The sequence below is a fragment of the Colletotrichum truncatum genome (assembly GCF_014235925.2).
Source record: "Colletotrichum truncatum strain CMES1059 chromosome Unknown Contig_0010, whole genome shotgun sequence".
NCBI classification, from domain to species: domain Eukaryota; kingdom Fungi; phylum Ascomycota; class Sordariomycetes; order Glomerellales; family Glomerellaceae; genus Colletotrichum; species Colletotrichum truncatum.
Window position 1 is genome coordinate 938731 of NW_027222407.1, and position 22715 is coordinate 961445.

Here is a 22715-nt window from a genome sequence, read left to right on the forward strand (position 1 = left end):
CTAAACTTCCTAATAGTAAAAAGCAAAGCCTAAAGTAAGAAAAAGAGATTTATAAGAGAATTTATAATAGAACTTTCTCCCTACTAATTCGAGACTTATATATACCTTTATACCCTTCGAGAATATTAGTAAGAACGGCGCCGACGGAAATAAACGATAAACCGACGAAAATCCCCGATTTTATAATTCTTTCCTTTTAGAATCGTAATATCCCGAATCGTCTTTTAACTCTTACTTCTAAGCCTATATCTTATACTAATCGTAGCTAACGCTATTAAAGATTAGAATTTAAGATTCTAAATAGAAGTAATCTTTTTATACTATTAGAATAAAGCGAAATTTACGAGAAGGATCGCTTGTAAATAGTATTACTACTAAAAGCTAATCAATAATCCTTATCCTATAGAGAATTGAAAGTATAATCAATCTAGTAGTATAAAGCAATTAGGCAATCGACCTTATAAATACTAGCCTATAGTAACTAGGTTCCTATATGTCACAGTTCTATTAGACACAACAGTAGGGATGCCACAGTTATGGGGCTGCCAGTGTGGCTGCCAGTGGGGCTGCCACACGTGGGGCGATACTGTCGCCCTAGACCGCCCTATAGGTATATTAGACCACCTGTTCGCTAGACCTAGGATAGACCTAACCTAATAGACAACAATGACTAGAACGACTTATTAACTGTGACAAGTGGTAGCACAACCTACTTTGCGATCCCTCGCGACCTCATAGTTAATTTTTCAGCATGGGCAAATAAGCTACTTTTTTCAATCCGTTGAGAAACACCAGACCGTGGCCAATCCGCCCGCACCAGGCTAATTCTGCTGCTAACGCGGCTGCTAACGCCGACGCCGCCAATATGCGCGCACCAGCTATACTATTCGCCTCCCCTCAAGACCCTACGCGAGACCATCACCCCTCGTACCGTCAACGCCGTTATCCCTCTACGCCTACGCCAGCGTGGGACCCAACGGTATGGCCGTCAATTGACGACCTCAAGGCTATCCAGACCCGCCAACAGCGCCCAGAGCCCTGCCGGAAGTGTAGCGCTAGATTCCCCAGCAAGAACGCTCTCTTCCGCCACGTCTATGCCAATAGCTGTGGAAGCCAGTTTCGCTGTCGCATCTGCTATAGCGATTTCACATCTCGCAACGCCCTATTCCGACACCTACAACAGGGCTGCCAGCCCTCAGCCTGTAGGGCTGGAATCCCACAGCAGGAGACTGCTAAGACTACTGCCGAGACTACTGCCGAGACTGCCGAGACTGCCGAGACTACTGCCGAGACTGCCGAGACTACTACCGAGACTACTGCCGAGACTGCCGAGACTACTGCCGAGACTACTGCCGAGACTGCCGAGACTACTACCGAGACTACTGCCGAGACTGCCGAGACTACTGCCGAGACTGCCGGCCAGACCATAGAAGTTATAGAACGGGCTTCTGCGCCGTTTCTACAGACCCTCTTCAACGCCGCTAAGCATGCCCATATCTATACCGAAATTAGCCTCTGTATGACTATGCTACAGTCTCAACGACAACAACAGCAACTGCTTTTCCTACCAGACCCAGGGAGAAGATTCGCAGCCATAACGAACATTCAGCAACGATACGGAGTATTCTGGCCCGACGCCGACAGCAAGTACGGCAGGGAGCCTATATTCTATGACCAACAGACACTATGCTACCGAGACGTAGATCTATGGCTCTTAGCAATTGGAAGGAAAATCGTTAATCCATACGCTCGAGACGAAGTCCTCCGAGAATGGCAGAGCCTACTCAGAGGTAAAGCACTCAGCTGGTGGGAATATCACCTTAGGCCCGTGGAAAGGAACCGGTATAGGGCCCTAGGATGGTACGGCCTACAGAAGGGACTAAGTGCCCGCTTTGGGCCAACCCAGCTAGTTAATTACAGCCAGCCAGCCAGCCAGCCAGACAGTTACGCCCAGCCAGACAGTTACGCCCAGCCAGTTAATTACAGCCAGCCAGCCAGCCAGCCAGACAGTTACGCCCAGCCAGACAGTTACGCCCAGCTAGTTAATTACAGCCAGCCAGCCAGCCAGCCAGACAGTTACGCCCAGCCAGACAGTTACGCCCAGCCAGTTAATTACAGCCAGCCAGCCAGCCAGCCAGACAGTTACGCCCAGCCAGTTAATTACAGCCAGCCTTAGGCATACCCCCCTATTACGCCTCGCACTAATAGAGGCCTAAGGAAGTCATGTTATTAAGCCGTTTAAAGTCATGTTTAGGCAGCCGAAACGATCGGGACGATCGTCTTTTTCGGGACGGGCACCTGTCACAGTTCTATTAGACACAACAGTAGGGATGCCACAGTTATGGGGCTGCCAGTGTGGCTGCCAGTGGGGCTGCCACACGTGGGGCGATACTGTCGCCCTAGACCGCCCTATAGGTATATTAGACCACCTGTTCGCTAGACCTAGGATAGACCTAACCTAATAGACAACAATGACTAGAACGACTTATTAACTGTGACACTATATAAGTTTCTTACTTAAGACTTATAAGAAGAGGAATCTTATAAGCCTCGAGCTATAGAACGAAGTTTCTCCCGATTTCGCCGACTAGTTAGAAGAAGACTTTTAGAACGTACTTCCCTTAATCCTACGATTCTTTAAAGACTATTTAATCGGTAATAGCGTCTACGTCGAAATAGATAGTAAGAAAATCTTAAAAAATATAGCATTAGCTTTTAAAAAGGAAGAATTCTACTACTAATTACCTTAAGAACTTAAACAAGGCGTTAAGAGATATCGCAACCTGAAGGCTTTGATAAAAGACCCCGAATTCTACGAAGAGATTACGAGACCGGTAATAATAGCTAATAGTATAAGAGGAAGAGTCGAACTAACCTTATAGCTACCTCCTCTATAAGAATAATAATAGTAGTAACTACCGTACCGACCGCTATATCCTACGGTCTTTCTATTAATAGACTTCTAACTATATAAGTTAATAGACTGTATCGGAAAGTAATTAATAGAATTTACGAAACTATACCCCGACGATATAAAATATAGCGGCGATATATACGATATACTTAAAAAGAAGATGCTAGTATTCGTAGATTATTATAGAATGCTAGGAATTTATACCTCTTAATATAACAAGGTACTTCCCTTAATACTAAAAGGAATAGCTAAAACCTACTTTTACGCCTTAATTAAAGTAATCAACCTATAGCCTAACTTCGAGACTATAATTAACTAATTAAAATTATACTTCGAGACTAAGGAAAGGCAATAAGCGTACGTTACGTAGTAGAATATAACTACTTTTTTCTAAATTATTCGCGATAACCTTAGAAAGACTAAATCGGAGTATTTTAATATACTATATAATAAATTAAGCAAGATTTAGCCTAGTTTGCTATAATAAGATTATAACGACCGATCCCTCTATACCTAACTTCTATATGCTTATAGAGATATTCTAGAGTATGTAATAGCGTTATTTATACTAGCTAAGACGTACGAGGGACTTTATAGCTAATTAATCTCGTCGATCGAGATAGCTACCCGTCTTAACTAATAATAATTTAATATAATAGCTAACCTACTAAAGCAGTACTAAACCGATAAAACTTTTAACAGTCGAGGGTGTTATTTACGATATAGTTATTTATTACGAAGTCGATTATTACGAGAAAGAAGCCGTAATAGACCTTTATTACTACTAACGTTTAAGAAGTACTATGTATATAGAAAACCTAACTGCTAGTTAACTAAACATACTATAGAAGAAAGACGAAAAGCATACGAGAAGTTTAAAACTACCTAATATGCCTAGGATATATTACTTCTAGCATATAGCTAATTTCTCGTCTAATACAAGGGTTTCGACGGGTTAGACTTATAACCTACCGCTAAAGACCCCTAGCAATACTACTATATAACCGAACAAACTAGTAAAGGTAACGAAGAGGAAGAGACTAGTAGCAATAGTTAATTCTAGGTTACTATCTATTTTATTATAATAGTAATTAATAGTAATAGGATTACTACGATCCTAGCAGACTAGTTAACCTACTATGTTATTACGAAAGAAGACTTTTTCTATAACTAACTAGAACCGAAAGAGCTACCTTCGTAATTTATACTCGAGGGATACTACTCTGCCTAGAACTTCTAAGGGATTATGCCTAACTCGGGCGTAGTAGGATTCTTAACTACTAGCTACTTATAATTCATAGCTTTATAATAAATTTATAAAGGAATTATGTTAAATACTAAGGCGGCTAGCGGCATTATAGTAAAATTCGGCGATAGGATACTACTAGAGTCTATAGGGACTACTAAAGTACTAACGCCGTTTAGAAGCGTTAAATTTTACGTTATTAAGACTAATACTCCCTTCCTTATATGCCTAGGAGATATAGACCGATTAAAGGTCTACTTTAACAACGTTACGAATACCTTTATCTAAGGAAACAAGGTCGTACCTATTATTTGCAAATAAGGCTACCTATAGTTATTACTTAATAAGGAGAAACTACTTACTTAGAACTACCTTATAGACGCTAAATTACGACGGGTTTACTATCGCTTCGGATACCTATCTATTTAACGATTATATAAGGTGCTTTAGAAGGCTAGCTACCTAGTTAAAATTACGGTAATTAAGTAACTATCGAAAGTCTGCTATCGATACTAAATATATATACTAGCGCTATTACGGTTTAAATTTACGTTACGAGACGATTACGAATTTAACTACGAGGTTATTGCTAACGTAATATACCTTGAAGGTAATAGACCGGTCTTCTACGTTATCGATACTACTATAGCGTTTAACGCCGCCTAGTTCCTTAAGGATATTTCTACGAAAGCTACTTAGGAAGCCTTACGCCTCTGCTAGATAGATATATATCAAGGACCCCTAGACTAGCTAGTTACCGACGCTAGAACAAACTTCTGCTTAATAGAATTCCGAAACGTAGCAAGAAGAATAGTAATTAAAATCAAGGAAATTCCTATAGAAGCTTATAATAGTATTAGGAAAGTTAAACGATATTATATACCTCTAAGAAAGGCATACAAAATTATCAAAGCAGAAGACCTAATAATTACGCTAGAATTAATACTTTAAATAGTAGTTAAAATAGTTAACGATACTGCTAGCCTAAACAGAATAATACTAATACTCTTAGTATTCGGCTTATACTTATAAATTACTAACGATTCGCTACTATCTCCTAAAGTTATAAGGCAGGCGAAAGCGATTAAGAAGGCGATAAGCAAAGTATATAAACTTTACGTAAGGCGATAGGTAGCAAAAGCTATCGCTACTTATAATAGCCTTGATATAAGGCTAATTATTAATTTACTACTATAGTTATAAGTATAAGTATAGCGTGAAAAGAAAAGCTAGACTAGACTATTTACTTTAGTAGCTATAAATAATAAAACCTATACTATCGATACGCTACGTAGTCCGAAGACCTTCTAGTCTATTATAGTCAAACTATATTACGAAGATCCTAATTAACTACCTAATTCTATCGCCGCGCTAGAAGAAGAAGAACTTGAAGCTAAGATACCGTAGTAGGAAGTAGTACGCGACGAAATTATTATCGCTAGCAGAGATAGTAAACTAGACGAACCGTAAGAAGCACCGGAGCTACTAAGAAAACGCCTAGGCAAACCCCGGAAGAGACTACTACTAATCGCCTACTTTATAAAGGAATTTAATAATAACCCGGATTATTAATAAATATTCCTATTAATTAAGGAGTAAGTAGACGAAGAATTAGTAATTAAACTATGATAAGAAGGTATTATTACTATACTAAGTAAACTGTTTAAATAGTTAACTAAATAAGAAATTAATAGCCTTATTACTAGAAAAGTATTTAAATTTACTTAGTTTAATAAGAGAAGGTATTAAAACATACGAATCTTCTAATCTTATATCGTTAACAAAGTTAAAAGTAAAATAACTAAACCTTATAAGAAATCAAGACTTATAATACAAGGTTATGCTAACGATAGTAAGAAGGCTATATTAACCTAATTGCTAACGATTTAGCAGGCAAGTTAATAGCTAATTCTATTAATTACCTTATTACTCTTACGAGAAAGGAAATAACTATATGTTAGAAGTATAAGTATATTATACTTCTATTTTACTTATTTATCCTATTTAGTCTTATCTAAGACTTAGTAGGACTTACAAAAGTAACTAGCTAAGAATGGCTGCTTGCTAGTTTAAACATATGACATTCAGATCCCTATGGAATACTCTCTTTAACCTTATCTAAAAGTCTATTTAGTTAGTGAAGATTCTAGTCTGATTTATAAGCTGCTTTATAAGCTAGTTGACGTATATACTTACGTATACTAAACCTAGCTTATAGCTTCCTATATTAGCTATTATAGGCGACGTTATACTACTATATAACTAGCCTAATTCTCTCCCTTAGCTAGCTATTAGTTCCTCAACCAACTCAGCTTCAATATAAGCCTATACATTCTTTACTATTAAAGCCCTACTTCATAAGTACAAGTTCCCTTACTCTAATACCCTGTTATAAGGATATCGTACTATCTACGAGATTCCTACCTACCGTTCCAACACTATAGCTTCGAGATATTATATAAGCCTACGTTTAATCCTTTATAAGGCTTAATCGTACTATTCTTGCCTACCTACTAAAGCAAATTCAAGACTAGTACTTAAAAGGGATTATTATAAAGGTTATAAAGCCTTTATACGGAATCGTAAAAGCTAAAACCTATTAGTAAGCAACGTATTATAAGTATTATAAAGAGAATCTCTAGATAGTTACTTCTTTGTATAATCTATACTTATTAATCTTATCTACCGAAAATCTATACTTTAGCTATATCGGTATATAAACCGACGATACCCTCGGTTTATTAGATAAAGCGTTCTTATAATTAGAAGACGAATAGTTAGAAAAAATAGCTTTTATAGTAAAAGCGAAGAATATCCTTATAATTAACAAACCTTTCTAATTTAATAGAAAGATAATCGCGCTATTAACCGATAATTCGATTAATTTAAAGCAAAAAGGATAAGCTAAGAAGTTACGATATATTAAGACTACTAAACCTAACTTAAAATAATAATATATCGAACAATATGCTAGAAAGGTATATATCGCGTCAATTTGCTAACCTAAGGCCTGTTTTAATTTATCTACTACTGCCTAATACTAAGACCCCTTGCTAGAAGTAATAAAAATACTAAATTAATAGATTCGATAGTAAATAAAATCGCCTAACTAAGGAATAACGTTTATCCTACTCGACCTTATAATAGCTAAGCTATTCGTTTTCGTTAATAAGTCGTTTGCTAATAACTATAACCTTTCTTCCTAATTAAGGTTTCTAATCATCCTAGCTAACGATACTTCCTTTAATAGTAATAACGAAGAATTTACAATTTATAATAACCTTGTTTATTATAGCTTTACGAAGAGTAAATAAGTTACCTATAGCGTATTAGCGTTAGAGATCTATAAAATAGTTGCTAGCGTCGATATAGCTTACGCTTTCGCTATAACCTTAGCGATAATTACTAACTACCTTAACTTACTAACGATTTAGATAGTTGTCTATACCGATTCTTATTTGCTATATAAGTATCTCGTAAAGCTAGGCATTATTAAAGAAAAGCGACTTATAATCGATATCATAGCGTTAAGACAATCGTATGAAAGACGAGAACTATAAGAAATTCGTTAGATTAACGGCAAAGACAACCTTACTAATACCTTTACGAAGAGCAAACCAAATCGAGCCTTCGAAAGATTCGTTAATAGCAATACGATAACGATACGTATAGAGGGATAAGTAACAAGACCGTAACTACAAGAGAAAGTAAGGATAGGAGGCCGAATTAACGAGGAGACGGAACTATATAAGGATAACGTATTCTAACCGCTTTAATACTATAAAAAGAGAGTTTCCAGTATTGCGATAGTTAGAATACGGAGTCGTATAGCACTTCTAGCCACACGCCCGCCAGGCTGAGAGGCCCAAGCCTCCCAGACCCACGTGACAGGCCAAGGGGGAATATCCCTACCTTCTAGTCAACAACACCACTTTCAACTATCATGAACCATCGATTAGAACTAATTTACTGTTATTTGTTATTGACGAACGGAATTCCGTTTCACCCCCTGTGAAACCTACAATATTACTTGTGAAAAGAACCAAAAAAAAAAAAAAAAACATGTCGAAAACCTAAAACCAAAAAAAGGGGGTATAATTTGAACGTCTAGAAACAAAACCAAAACGCCAGGTATCCCATGCATCCAACATGCCCTAGGAAGTCTGTTTCTTGATCAAGGGCGAGAAGAAACGCCGACGTCGTGGCAATGTTTGCGGGGGCTCCTAGACCTGCAACGACCTCGTGCGATCAACGCTCGGTCGTCGAACATCTTGCGCCGCCTCGTTCTTCCGATTTTCGAGAAGAGCGCTGTCATCTTTGGAAACTCCCGCGTTTTCAGAAGAGCTGCGTCTGCCGTCGTTGTCTGCGGACCGCCCCGTGTCAACACTATGTCTCGGGACGGGACTCTTGCGCTTCTCATCCGTCTTACGCAGCTCCTTCTCCGTGCCGACGACTGTACTCATGTCCTCGCCATTTTTTATGGCAACAAGAGTACGTTCAGCGATAGCGACGCTTTCGAAGGCGGCGTGGTTGACACGCTGCTTCTTGGACGTAAGTCGTCCCGTAATTCCCTTCTTCTTCTCCTCTAATTCCAGAGTCTCCATGAGCTCTCGGATTACGAACCATCCCGAAAGGACCTCCTCATCGATCTCCTTCTTGTGGTCCCCAAGTTGCCGCCTCTCGCGTTGACCTTGCACTATGCGTGCCCGCCGGACGACTCTGTCAGGCTGCTTTTTGCGTTCTGTTTGCTTGACGATGCCCTTGAGGGTGTATCCAAAGGGGCTGATGATGGCACTGAGGTCTTTGAGGACGAAGCCAGTAAGGCCCATGCCGGTACCTTTAACGAAGCCCTTGACGCCGTCCTTCTTTGCGCCCCGTACAGGAAGACGAACTAGGCCAGTAGTGCCATCGTAAATACCAAATGCAAATTCCTTACCAGCTGCTTTGAGGCCGGAGCGGATACCGGTCACGCGGGGAGGACGGCGAACTGTGTCGTCGCCGTAGAGTCGCGGAGCGTTGTGGAAGCCTTGGGCGAGTGCCATGGAGAGATCGACAGGTGCTCGGGCCAGGGCCTGGGCGGTCTTTCCAACGCCCTCTCCGACTTCATTTGCGTAGTCTTCCACAGGATTGTCGACTGTCGTGGCGGTTTCAACAGAGGACATCGTGTCTCGACGGTCTTGTTGGCCTGGTCTACCAGAAGATGCGTTCCCGTTTGCCTGATTGTCGCTGTGACTTTGCTGCTTCTCCTCCTTCTCATCGTCCTTCTTGTCGGCACCGTTCTGTCTTGGGCCGTTGCCAGACTCAGGAGGTTCATTCTTGATTTCCACGTGTTGGTGGAGATTGCCATTAGCTTGCGGATCATGAGGCTTGGCGGTTCTACGCTTTTCCTTCAGCTCTTTGAGCTTCCTCTTCTTCTCCTTCTTCTCCTTTCGTTTGTGTGACTTTTTGGCCAGTTTGTATGGAACACTGCCGACTCCTCCAAATACGTTACCCACGGTTCCAGCAATCGAACCGGCAACGCCTGTGACAGGCTCTCCTGGACCCTCGAAATCGTTCCATTCCATGTGACGTAACAGCTTGAGTCTCTTCCACTGAAGTTGACCCTCCTCAACGATGATGTCGGCGGCCAGAGCGCTCAGCTTGATATTACTCTTCTTCAGAGTCCAGACTGCAGCACGGTCTCTCAAGATAGAGCAACGCATAGAGTTGATGCCCTGCAAGTTGATATGGTGGTGAAATGAACGAACCGCATTCTTTGCGCCGTCGCCTTCCAGCTCAATATCCTTCGCAACCTTGGCAGCGCCTTTCTGTGCTTCCTCCGTAAGGCAGTATTTGATGCCCTCGGCAAGCTTTTCGGCAGTGAGATTCTTGTATGGCACAGCCTCAGGGCCAGCTGCGCAGTTTGACAGGATACTTCCCCAGAAATGCTGATCGCCGAAGAAGGGCACAATCATAGTGGGCTTGCCGCATTTCAAAGCAATCGCTGTGGTTCCAGCACCACCGTGGATAACGCATGCTTTGACGCGAGGGAAAAGCCAGTCGTGAGGAGTATTCTCCAGCATGAAGATGTTGTCCGGAACTTCCATCTCATCTCCTCCCAGGCCTCCCCATCCCTTAGATACCAATGCTCGTACACCTGCCATTTTTACTGCGTCGAATATCATTTGAGTAAAGCGATCGGCATCGTCGACAACAATTGAGCCGAAACCAATGTAAACAGGCTCCTCGCCAGCTGCGAGGAACTTTTCCAAATCACTGGGCGGTTCAAAAGACGATGCCAAGTCAAGAAATACAAAGCCGGAGACATCAATCTCGTCACCCCAATCATGGGGTTTAGGGACGAGGCCGGGGCTCCAGAGATAGGTAAAGGGGACGTGAAGTCGGTAAGTTGCACCGGGGGCCCAAAGCGTCGAAACGGGATCCAACCCGAGTGTTTTTACTCGGAAGTCATTGACCAAATCACCCAAGCCCTGCCAAACCATCATTTCGACCAAGGGATAGGAGATGAAATTGGTGTATCCCGGGTCCACGTTCGATTTCTTGATACTCGCTAACGGGTGAGGGAATGCTTGGGTCGGCGTGTATGGGAAGGTGAACATGAGATGTAATGGAATACCAAGGGCCTCGGCACAATGAATGTGGGCGAAGCTAGGGGGGTTGGCGATGATGGCGTCGGCAATGAAAGGATCCTTCGCTCCCATCATCTTGAGGTTATGTATATCCTTCTCATCATCGGTGGCGTTAATGCAAGCTCTCCAGAACCCCTCAAACATCTCGGCCATGGCTGACCTTCGTCGCCCGATATCCCCTGCTTTGACTGCATCAAGAGTAGGGATCATTCCCGGGTTCTTCACCATAAAGGCCATCAATTCTGAAGGATCGCCGCCTACGGAGAAGAACTCGAGGCCAGAGTCCTTCTCGACAAAGTCGCGGAAGGCTGGGTGAGTCGCAATGCGTACACGGTGTCCGTAATCCTCCTTTAATATCTTACCAATCTTCAGAAATGGCTGGGCGTCGCCACGCGAACCAATGACCATGATTACGATGTTCAGTTTCGGCTTAGGTTCACGTTCAGCCGTAGCCGTCGTGGCCGAGGATAGACGAGAAGGGCTGGGTCTCTGGGCATCTTCGCTTCCTTCCTGATCTTCGTGAATCGGCACAACCTTCTTGACGGCTTGTCCTAGAGCCTTGGCCAAGTATCCGGTGTTTGCCGTTTCTTTGACAGAGATTCTCAGACGGCCGTCCCTCTTGACTTTTCCTTTGGTATTGTAGTTTTCGTTACCGATACGAAACCGGCGGTAACGATCCTCGATTTCTTGCCGGCGCCGTGCTTTGGTTCTTTCGTGAGCGGCTTCTTGCTCGGCAGGCGTCCTCGACTCATCTTCAGATTCTGAAGAATCGCTTGAATCTGATGAATCATCTTGGGAATTTGCGTGCCAAATTGCTCTGTTGAGATACGAAGTCCCTGCTCGTTTTGGGACCGCGGGGAGCGTCGCGTTTCTCGGACCAGCCTTACGGCTAGGGACCTCCGTTCTCCATTTCTTATCAATCGACGGGCGATCGCGGCGATTTACAGGGGCGGTTTGGTTCGGCTTTTCAAGAGCCTCCGGGTCGGATGTTGTTTTCCTGGGCTGAGCGTTTTCGCGAGGCGAAGTTTCGGGCAGGTTTTCGGAGGTCGCTGACTGCGGCGATCGGGCATCTGGTGGCGATTCAATCTCAGGCGGCACGTATGACGGGTAGGCGATGTTGTTGTTGACGTCTTTCACGACGCCAACCCGCTGCCCTTCCTGAACTACCTCGTCGACATGTAGGTTCTCGGCTGGCGGCGTAGATGCTGTCTCTGAATCCGTCACAGCACCCAAGGCGTGGCTAGCCATTTGGGGTGGCTGCGCCATAACGGCGTCGTTATTCTCGTTCAACTAAGCGATGTGCTTGTTTGGCACTGACGATGCCAGTATGAACAGGATGTTGACCTTTGACTGTGTTGAGTATGTAAGGTTTCGATTTGCTTCGATCTCGGTGGTCAAGAGTTGTCAAGCAAAAAAGGTGGCTCGGAGAGCACTTAAAGTGAGCTGCTGAGAATGGAGAAAAAATGTAGGTGTATAAGTCGCGTCACTCGTTCTTGGCTGATTGTCACAATACATTGACGTACAGAGCAATGAAAGCCAAGGAGATAAACTAGGCTCGGCAGACTCAAACTAAGAAGGGGATGGAGAAATAAGAGGGTGACGCCGTTTTTGGTACCGCCCACATCAGAGCTCGATCGGGACAGACTTGTTTACTCTCTCTGGAGGGTTTCACACCAAAGCAAGCTTCTGCAAGCCGGCTGCACTGGTGCTAGCTGTTTCCAAAGCAGCAGTATGAGTTGGAATTTGCAGCCCTGGCCTATGACATCACTACCCGACCACGCTAAGCAGTTCATTGCAAGGGGCCGCCCCTGTCAATGTGGCCCCCCAGGCCGTGCGCCAGAACCTACAATAGCTGGACCGGATTGGCTTGTGCTAGCGTGTTGAGCCTGGTGGGCCGGAGACTCTGCCCCGGTTTACTTTTCGATCGGCCTCACCAATCCACCAACAATTTCAAGTTCTCCAACTTCTTCACAACGCGCGAAAGTTATCACATTGACAGAAAACTTCCAATCAACCTCGCTGTCAGCCGTCGGCAGGTATCACACATGCCTTTGGCTGTAGAGATGCAAACTTGTCAGGATCCGTGTGGTAAGATAATTTGCCAGCTGTCTCTGTACCAAGTTAGCTCAAAACGCGGATGCTGCGTGCCTGAATATGCATGTCCTCAGCTTCTCGGCTTTTGGGCGCTCGAATCACATGCCGTGATGGCGCCACAAGGTACGTTCCGCACATCACCCATTGGCTCCAAATAGGCCAATAGAGTGAGCTTTTTAAGCCCAGCCACGTACGTCTCGCCACACTAGGCGTCCTCCCTGTCACCAGTCGTGGCACTTGGGCACGAATGCGCTGCAGGCCCGTCTGGAAGAACAGTGCAACGTCGCAAAATACATGAGACCATTAAAGGCCCGAGCTGGACTCTCAATAATGCCTCCGCTCAGACACCATCTCAGTAAACACCAAAACCTTTACCCGCAGGTATGAGATGAGATGATACATGTGGTTGGTGCTCTATGCAAATGGATGAAATGCAGGCTACCTGAGGAGGTTTCCGTACGAGTCCAAGGGCACCGCATCGTGAAGCTCTTGTCCCGACACCACAGCCCAGTTTCAGTCCGCTGCATGGGTTGTTTTCGGCCAGAAACTGTTCCTTAACAAAAGCTTAAAAAATAAAAAAGCTCAGCGCCATGCAATGTTCCACCGAATAGATTATCGCAGCAAGAGCCATTCCGTCAGACACAGTGTTAATCAGTTGAGAAATAGCACACCTCTGATCTAGGTTCTTTAAGTTGTCATTACTGGTCTACTCTGGTAGCCGGGCCGCAAGAGCAAAGACAAAGCGACGAACGAAGCTAATGTTAAAGGCTGGAATCCAAAACTTATTTGAACGATTAATCACTATGAGCCCTATGGAATGGACCATCAAGCGTCACGCATTATAACAACATCCTAACCATAGTGACATTGTGGCCACATTGCTCTGGAGATGATTATGCCCAAAAGTTCCCACTTTCTTTACATATTGCATGCTCTGTCCAGTTGCAGCGAAGCGAAGGTCGTCTCTATGGTATGCGGCGTCAGGTTCAAGATTTCAAGGGGAAAGGCGCTGGCCTCTAATTCATGTATCAGGCATCTCTCCGGACGCAAGCTGGTAGTCAATGTACAAAAGTCACTCCCAGGAGCTGCCACAGTCGGCTAATGAAACCATGCATTGCACTGCCGACTCCGTTTAGACAGCACAGGCGACATGTGGCTAAGGACGTAGGATACAGTAATTCTTAGATTGTTTGCTGCTTGTTGCTCAACAGCCTAGGTAATTCGTAATTCATAAGAGACTCCATCATGAACCTTTCCCCCCAAGAAAACCAAGGCCTTCAAATCAGAGAGCAATTCGGCTTACCCGCGCCGGTACTCCCATGACATCCAGCAACTGATATACACACAAAGTTCACTGCAAAGGCAAACTCTTTAACCGCATGGTCAGAATCTCGAGTTGTGTCACCACCTCACCGCCCTGTTCCTGGTCGTCAATCTCCTTTTTCTCAATGGCAGTCTGAAGTGTCTTGGCTGCGTGTAGCAGCGGCTCGACATAGCGCTGCTCGACAGCGCCAGGCATACTTGCCGGCACTAGATGCTGAAGGTCGGTACTCGCGAACAGGAAATACGCGAAGTTGGCCACCTGAAGGTGGAATGGGAAGTTCTGCACCCAATACTCCCAGAGTGCGGTGACGTCCTGTTCTTTGAGAAACGCCATATTGGGGAACAAGGCGTACTGTAGGGTATCAATAGCGTCTGTTGTCGCGAATTTGTTGGTAAGTTTGCGCTTGCGAGCAATGATTATTTCCTCTCGCAACCACGAGACTGCAGATGCCTGCAGAGCGGAGAAGATGCAGTTCTCAAGTAGATCCTCCAGAATCTTGAGACGATCGTTGTCATCGGGATCATCGTGAAGAACGAGGCCGGCAAGAGTTGTCGCAGCATTTCGCACGGACAGAGAAGGGTGAAAGACCGAGACTAGCGTAAGTAAGTGATGATAGGGCATGAAGTCGCTAGTCCCATCTGTGTGGGATATACGCTTGTAGTTCTCTAACCACAGTCCCATGACAATCAGTGCCTCAGTCGTACCCGGGTTGCCAACGATGCGAGTCTGAGGATCGTCGCTGAGGAAGCCCTGCAACAACTTAATGTGGTCTGGGAACATTGTCATTTGCACCTCTTCATAGTCTGCGTCGAATACTTCTGCCGAAAATAGCCAGTATGCAACCAGACACCAGACACCTCCAGTAGAAAGCTTTATTGCCTCGGGAGTGAGGGCATCGGTCTCGATGGATAGGGGGCTGTTGACGATGGAACCTTCAAAAATTTCCTTCACTGACAGAGCATGCACTCTGGTTAATCCAAGATCTCCTGCAAGTGCCTAAGTTTTTGTTAGCAGTTCGTCCGTCCACAACATCAGACGAAGACCCATACCACTAGCTGGCCAACCAGAGCGTCCCGTGCCAAAAAGTCACCGTCCTCTTTGAAAGCACGCAACATGCTTTTTCGGACCACCACGCGTTCTGGGTTGTAGAACTCCAAGAGGCGAGATGCCCACTCCATGCTCGTGCAGTTGACATACGCCTCAATTATGCAGGTGATGAAAGACTGCAGTAGTCGCTTCGTTGTAGCCGGCTCGGTCGGCGCAAGTTGTTGGGACTTCCCCGCCTCGGGGTCAGGTGCGTTCTTCGTGGGGTCGCTATCTTTGAAGGGAGTGTCGAGCTTGTTGCTAGACTGACGAGTAGGCAGCGGCGGGCGCTTTTCGCCAGATAGGGAGCGGATAAGGGCGATGACTGCAGCAGTCATCTCGGGGTTGCGTGGATGATATGTGCGATAAACGCTTTGGAGAGTTGTGTGAACGAAGCGAGAAGGTCGCGCAACGTTGAGGCGTTTGTGGAGGATGCTAAGCATGCTAACCAAGTTGACGAATGTCGCAGTGGTTTGCTCATCATCTTCCTCGTCGGTAGCATCGTCGACCATCTTTTCGAGGACCTCCAGAACCTTGAGGATCACCTCTCGGGGGTTGCCCAGCTGTGCAATCGTCTCCAGGCATTGCTCGCTCCCATGAACGGGGACGAGCATCTCAACCAGATCCCAGCCAATGTCCTGGGTGAGCTGCGCATCCTGGAGGATGTCGTTGAGCTCTGGCAGGATCTCAGGGGATAGGACCTCACCAATAATGGTCAGGTAGGTGAAGGTGTCGGTCGCAGGCGGCTTGGACTCACGAAGGGCCTGTAGGCCCTTGGAGGGGTCTGCCATTACAGGAGCAGTCGGAATAGCAGCGGCTTCAATCATCAGGTCTGTTGTGCCGTCGCACAAAGGTTGTTTGGGGGAGAGGGAAAAAAAAAAAACTGGTTGTTCGCCAGTGATGGATGAGAGGTGAAGATGAAGAAAGAAGAAAAGAGGCTGCGCCTTCCGATTTTCGTCATCGGAGCTTGTAAACCTGACATGAGCAAGGGTTCCAACTCCAATTTCTCCCCACTGGGCATATAATTAGCACTATACACAATTCACCCTCCACACAGCACTCTCTCACTGACAACTAAAGGCGGAAATGGTGAGGTGCTGCAGACCCAGAAATGCCAGCAGTGGGCGCAGCAGGAACCCCGCACTAGCCCTGATTCAGCGAGATTCATGGATGATGGGTCGAGAGTGCACTAGAAAACCCCACTGAAATCTGCCCCGCCGTCGCTGGTTAGTGCAGACGTGGCCTGTCACTGACACTGACTGAAGGTGAGTGAAACCACCCATCGGGACGGGTTGGTTCCATCCCGCAACAGTGGCGGGGAGTCCTGAGGCCCTGGTGGAGGCTTGGCGGTGAGTGCTGTGGTTGTTGTCAGGTGTTGTGTCTGTTGTGTCTTGGAGTGGTCTGGCAATTGGCAAGCCTGGCCCGGCCTGGGGTGGGCTGTGCGATCTGAGGATTTTCAGGAGAAGTGGCATCTTGGATAGATCGGCTAGCGTTTGATTTATGCTTGACACTGGAAGCATCCGAACAAAGTGCGAAACTAGATGACCCTCATCCCTTTAATCTGCGGGACAGAATGGGGGCCGTGTAAACAGAGCAGAGAACTCGGGATTTCTACATATGACCATCTACTTATCTGCTATCGATAAGTGCCCGGAGGTTTAGGTATCGATAGCAAGTGGGGTGGGTGAAGCCAAGATAACGGGATGCACTACGATAAGACTTGGCGGCTGGGATGGGCAAGCAGAAGGAGGCAGGTACGACCGTGAAGGACGGTACCCGGCCTGGCTTCCTGCCTTGTTTGCAGTGGTTTCTCTATGTCGGGTTGGGTTGTTTGTTCCATGTTTGGTATTCAAGCGAGAAACATCACGAAAGATTCCACAACTCCGTCTCATCAACAGCCACTTACTTTTTGACGTTCCCTCCCTTCCCGCTATACCTTGCTCAACCGGATGGTCTCTGTGAGAGTGTCACCTGGCGCTCCAACCCCCGCACACGTTGCTCACCCAGGCCCTCTCTCACTACCACCTCATTGAGGAGCGGCCCGGTACTTATCGACGGACCAGTGGGTCACGGCTCAGTACCTCCAGGCGGGGACACAGTACCTCCGCAGGCTGCCAAAGAGGTGCCTTGGGGTCCCTCACAGCGCTTGGCGCATGTACCCTCATGTCCCAAACCCTCTTGGGCTCCCAGCTCACTCTCTAATCGGATCAGGTGCACCCTCCCCGCCTGCCGCTACGAACGCCCTACCTCACTCTGACCGACACTTACCGACCGCTGCCTCAGCGGAGGTGCAGGCTACACCCGAACTTCAGTCAACCTCCTGCCGTCTCATCCTGCAACTTCACCTGCCCTTTTGCTGGGCCAGCAGACCTTCCTCGTAGCCGTCACCTCTTATCCTGATCCCACGGCGCCTCTGTCTAAGCGAGCATAATGGATAGGTTCTATCAGCTCCCTCCGGAACTCCGTGCGACAGTGGTTGAGTGCCTTGTCGACCACTGGCGGCACGGCGATGAATCAGACTCCATCGCTGGCTACGCCTCGGTCTGTAAGGAATGGCAGGCCATCGTTGAACGCTACAACTTTTCAGTTCTTCGGGTCACTCAGTCCGGCCTGGATGAGTTTGAGACCTCCCTGGTGGGCTCTCGCCGAGGGCTCTTGAGACAGATTAACCTCTATGTTCAACTGCCCACCTACGACAATGATCCCTGCGAAAAGAAGGAGACTTGGGAAGACAAGGCTGAAAATAATACCTGCTTCACACGAGCAGTATATGGCCTCTTTCGTTTGATGAGTTCGTGGACCTTGGAAGAGGCTCATCGAGACGGCATCGACTTGACTTTAAGTATCTCCTCGCCAAGTGACCTCCGCAATGCGAATTTTGAACTGTGGCAGCGGCGTAGATGGAATATCAAAGACATCGGAGAGAAGCGATTTGCAGATTCCTGGATAGACTTTGTCGGTCACGATGAAGAATTCGCCCGGATGAATCTGCTGCCTTTTGTGCAGGTCATTCGCTCCTTCAAAGCGAGCCCCCAGAACCACCGAGCCTTGATGCCGGCCGCTCATGCCGATATCATCGCCAGACTTCCGGGACTTCAAGAAGCAGCTTTTGATGTCTTAAAGGATAGAAGGAAGGAGACACGGAAAATACACTTTAATCGTGAGCAGCTAGCATGTTTGATGTTTTGTTGTGCCGTTTACTAATGCTCATCAAGAATTCGCCGGCTCCATGACCACATGGCCGCTCTCCCTGCAAAGCTTATCAATATCATCCAACACCATCTCTTCGTGGCGTCAAATTCCCCATGAAGCTCTGGCAGAGGCAGACAGCGGCCAAAGGCTCTGCGAGAAATTACGCAATACTGCTCGGCATCTTAAACACTTGAACATCACCAACGTTGTGCGTATCCGGGAATTCTTGCGGCCCTACTGGCCCCAGGGTATGGATGACACGGAGCCCTTTCTTATGACTCGCCTCTATAAGCCCGATTTCTGGCGTTTGGAGACGATGCACGTCTCTTATGGGTCCATTTGGTACAATACCGAGTGGCACAAACAGGGTGATGATATTAATGAGTCCTCCGATCTCATCGACTTTCGCCAGAGTGTGTCGCTAGCTGCAGCACGACTCGCGTACACAATGCCCGCTCTTAAGCACATGACGGTCAAGCAACGCCCTCTAATGTACGCAGGCAAGCATGAGCTCGAGTACAAAGTCGAAGATGGTAAGGCAAAGATTACTTGGACAAGCAGCTTCGAGTTCAAGCCGTGGGATCGGACAGTGGAGGCGTGGACCGAGGTTGCTAGGCGGTACGCAGGGGCGGAGCTTGATACCCGTGTCGTCACGATGCCTTGGCATATGGACGGCAAGGCACCTCACCTGCCGTCCCTCACATTTTAGACGTCTTTCTTGCGGCTCGACATATGGGTATGCTTTTTCTTTTTTTTCGTAAAGGAGTTGGTAGCGGTCAGGTTTCGGCGGCTCTCGCATCACTTGGCTTTGATACCCAGGATCCGGAACCCCAATGTCATGACGAAGGGGAAGGCTGGAGACATTAGACATCGTCTGGCAAAGCGGTTAAAGGAGTCCTTCGCAGCGTGCCTCACAGGTAGACACATGAAATGACGATACACGAATCATTCACAAACGCAACTCACGGAGACATTTTCCCTGGGCTCATCTCTGGGGCACGTACGCAAACTTGTATTTTTCCTCCCCACAAGAGATGTCGTCTAAGAAACTTGAAGCGTGCATTGTCAGCAAGCGTGAATCATGAAGTCGGTCTTGTCAGGGACACGCCAAGACACAGTCCTTGGATGAGACAGTCATACACGGGATACTATAATGTGGGGAAGGGGGGGTGGTCAGCATCACGACAAGAAAAAGAAGACAACTGCAATCCCGTCGGTGCAAAGAAGGCAGTCCGTAAGACCGTACGATGAGTATACGGAGCACATGGCTGGAAATATAGCAATCACCTTCAAAAAAAAAAAGAAAAAGAGGGAACAAAAAATGATCACGACGATAATTAAGGAGAGAAATTCTGTGGGATTTCCAGAGATGTCAAATGCTACCTGATTCCAAACCGAATAAACCCCCCAACGCCTGCCCGGGACGCCTTGACCTGGGGATAACCCGCCCGATATGTCAAAAAATAAAATGCGTACACACATCCAACAACCTCATACATCATATGTATTTGCCTTTTGGGTTTTCCCTTTTAGTTTTTAGTTTTTAGGGGTTTTTTTCTTTTTTTTTGGTGTGCGTCGTAAATGAATGAGAGTCCATGTTTTTAATCATCGTCTTCATCCATGTCAACCTCGACAACTCTCTTCTCGCCCCAGCTGTATCTCTTGCGCGTGCGCAGCATCCAGCTCCAGTGAGACCACGGGTCTTCAGCGAGCTTCGTCATCTCAATGACGTCGCCGTGACCCTCCCAGAGAGTCGTCAGGCCGGCCTCGATGGCTAGCCGAGCGTACTTGGTGGCAACCCAAGGTTCGCCCACGCCGTTGTATTCGATGGCCGCGAGGGTATAGGCCTCGCTCAGCAAGCTCCAATTCTGCTCCTGCTCGTACAGGGAGATGAGCAGCTCCGCCATCTGAGGCGTGGCGCGGGACGCAGGGCTGTAGTCGTTGAACTCCTCGCGCAAGAGCGCAATCTGCTCGATACGGTCATCGGAGGCGTCCGTCTTGAGACGGGACTGCGTGCAGTGGTGGCAGGAGCAGTGGAAGCCCCAGGTGGAGTGCAGGCGTTCACGACGGGCCTCACGGGACTGCATGGGGTCGATATAGGAGAGAGTGAGCTCCTCGCCAGGCATGATGTCGCGGATGGCGGTGGTGCGTTGGGTGAGGGTGCGGGGGTCGAACCAGTAGTCGACGTTGGGGCGGCAGTCGTGGTTCATACGGGAAGCTGTGATGCGTGTTAGTCAATTTTGACGCACGGAGGTTGTGTTGTTCCACCGTTTATGGGGGAGCTTACTGTTGACAAAGACGGCGTAAAAGTCATCGTCACGCTTGGAATCGTCCATTTCGACATCGAACGAGTTGGTGACGAGGATCTTGTCGACCATGGACAAGTGGTCGCCGTGGAATCCGTGGCTGGACATGTTGAGGAACTGGCTGCGGTGATTGAACTTGAGGTAGTCGACGGCGTGAGCCTTCATCTTCCTCATCTCCTCGGGAGGAACGTTGGCAAAGGCAGCATAGTCGATGAGCAGAGTGGCAGTCTCCTTGATGATGACCTCGCCACGAGCAATGCGGTGCGTAGCCACGAGACCGTACTCCTTGCCGGGCACGGCGGCAACCTCATACTTGGGAAGGGGCTGGTTCGTGCCCGCGAGAGACTCAGGCCTGGTGAAGCCCCAGCTATTGGTGATGTGGGAAGCGCGGTCGGCGTCCGTGATGATGGAGATGCCCTTGCCGCCGTAGTTTGCGTTGTGGAAGATGCAGAACTCGATGGCATCAGTTCCGTTCTTGAAGCAGGGGGAAGTTTTGGTCCATGCGAAGCTCGTGTGGGATGAGCTCTTTAGAGGAGTTTGACCCTGTGAGCTATAGAGCTCAACGCCGTCCTTGTTACGGCATATGGGGTTGCTCGAGGACGCGGTGAGAAGTTGGGAGGAGATGCAGATGTCGTCAGAGCGCGAGGAGATGGAGTCGCGGAAAGCGAGGGCGGAGCCGGCGCCGAGGAGGAAAAGTGAGGGCTTCATGATATGAGGTATCGATTACAAGACGCTGATTGTGATCTACACAATGTAAAAAGATATGTGAGAGAAGAAAAAGAAGAAGACGACGACGAAGAATAGAAGATGACTGAAGAAAGGCAGAGACGCAACCTCGTCCCATTAATCTATATCCAAACCTGCTCCTGACTTACTTCTTTAAGAAAAGAAAAAGGGTGGGATATGGAATGATATAAAGTCATTCACAATCAAGAAGGCTTTCAGGACCCTTGGCGTTCCGATGTGAAGCATGGCGGGACGGGGTTCGAGCTCGGCGCAGGCTGAATTAGACCAGCGTTTGGGATGCTCGCGGGGGTGGTAAAGCAGGGGAGAGACATTCGAGGATGCGATGAGCGGCGGTGATGCACAGCGCAGTTGCAGTCGCGGGAGACGTGACAAGGTCCGCGAGCTTTGCCAACCCTGGTACCTGGGAAATCCCAAGCCTGGAGTGCTTATGCCTAGGAATATTGTATCGGCTTGTCTGTTATCAAGTTGACGATTTCCTTTCTTTTCCCTGATTGATACTGCAGCATGTGCCAGACTGTTTCTTGGCTTTTTCCCCCTCTCATGTGCTCGTCTCGTCTTCCATGCCATACGGCGCTGCCCGTGGCACCCGAGGCAATCCGAGGGTGTGGTCAAGGCGACCATTGGGGGGGGGGGGATAACCTGACCAATTACCCACTTATTTAAATGAATTATGGGTCTATCTGACCAATTTTATGATTGGCTGTATTGAGGTGAAGTAGGTCCACCTGACCATGGAATTTTTAATCGGTCAGGTACACGGACCAGTTACTAATTACGTCCTACTACTGATTAAGGTACATACCCTATATTAATATTTAAATCCCTATTCTATTCTGATTCTCTTCCTTTTCCTTCCGTAACCTTTTCAAATCTATAATATAATTAGTTCTAAAGTAGTTCGGGATCGATCCCGGATCGATTCGCCTTGACCACACCCTCGGCAATCCCCAGATTGGCAAGATTGACACTTGGTAAGGTTAGTAAGGTTGTCTTGTAACGAGGGAAAGGCTAGGCGACTCGTTGGGGCGCCAGGGCCTCGGCCCAATGGGAAGTTGTGGTTGTGTTTGCATTGTTTGAGGTACTGGAACTGGGGGTCGTGCTGCGGATTGTTTCTTGTGTCAAGATCCTCGTTGATGGGTGTTGGAGGGTTGTGCTCTCGTATCAGAAGTGTAGCAGAAAC

The 22715-nt window shown here is 47.0% G+C and overlaps 6 protein-coding genes across 6 annotated transcripts; 3 read left to right on the plus strand and 3 right to left on the minus strand.

Moving 5' to 3' along the window:
* Positions 1–865: 865 nt before the first annotated feature.
* CTRU02_213724 (uncharacterized protein) lies at positions 866–2046 on the plus strand (the record flags this gene model as incomplete). Its single annotated transcript, XM_070206114.1, has 2 exons — positions 866–1979; positions 2015–2046. The coding sequence occupies 2 exons, from the start codon at positions 866–868 to the stop codon at positions 2044–2046; spliced, it is 1146 nt and encodes a 381-aa protein (XP_070060146.1).
* A 2195-nt stretch (positions 2047–4241) lies between these two features.
* On the plus strand, positions 4242–4448 carry CTRU02_213725 (uncharacterized protein; the record flags this gene model as incomplete). Its single annotated transcript, XM_070206115.1, has 1 exon — positions 4242–4448. The coding sequence occupies one exon, from the start codon at positions 4242–4244 to the stop codon at positions 4446–4448; it is 207 nt and encodes a 68-aa protein (XP_070060147.1).
* Positions 4449–8383: 3935 nt separating this feature from the next.
* CTRU02_213726 (udp-transferase) lies at positions 8384–12055 on the minus strand (the record flags this gene model as incomplete). The annotated part of the gene is made up of 1 exon (XM_036733281.1): positions 8384–12055. One exon carries the CDS (start codon positions 12053–12055, stop codon positions 8384–8386), a length of 3672 nt encoding a protein of 1223 aa, XP_036574972.1.
* Positions 12056–14234: 2179 nt separating this feature from the next.
* On the minus strand, positions 14235–16117 carry CTRU02_213727 (yap-binding protein; the record flags this gene model as incomplete). The annotated part of the gene is made up of 2 exons (XM_036733282.1): positions 14235–15203; positions 15257–16117. The coding sequence occupies 2 exons, from the start codon at positions 16115–16117 to the stop codon at positions 14235–14237; spliced, it is 1830 nt and encodes a 609-aa protein (XP_036574973.1).
* A 1603-nt stretch (positions 16118–17720) lies between these two features.
* On the plus strand, positions 17721–19191 carry CTRU02_213728 (oxoglutarate iron-dependent oxygenase; the record flags this gene model as incomplete). The annotated part of the gene is made up of 2 exons (XM_036733283.1): positions 17721–18450; positions 18506–19191. 2 exons carry the CDS (start codon positions 17721–17723, stop codon positions 19189–19191), a joined length of 1416 nt encoding a protein of 471 aa, XP_036574974.1.
* Positions 19192–20083: 892 nt separating this feature from the next.
* Positions 20084–21496, minus strand: CTRU02_213729 (lysine methyltransferase; the record flags this gene model as incomplete). Its single annotated transcript, XM_036733284.1, has 2 exons — positions 20084–20700; positions 20770–21496. The coding sequence occupies 2 exons, from the start codon at positions 21494–21496 to the stop codon at positions 20084–20086; spliced, it is 1344 nt and encodes a 447-aa protein (XP_036574975.1).
* Between the last annotated feature and the right edge of the window lie 1219 nt (positions 21497–22715).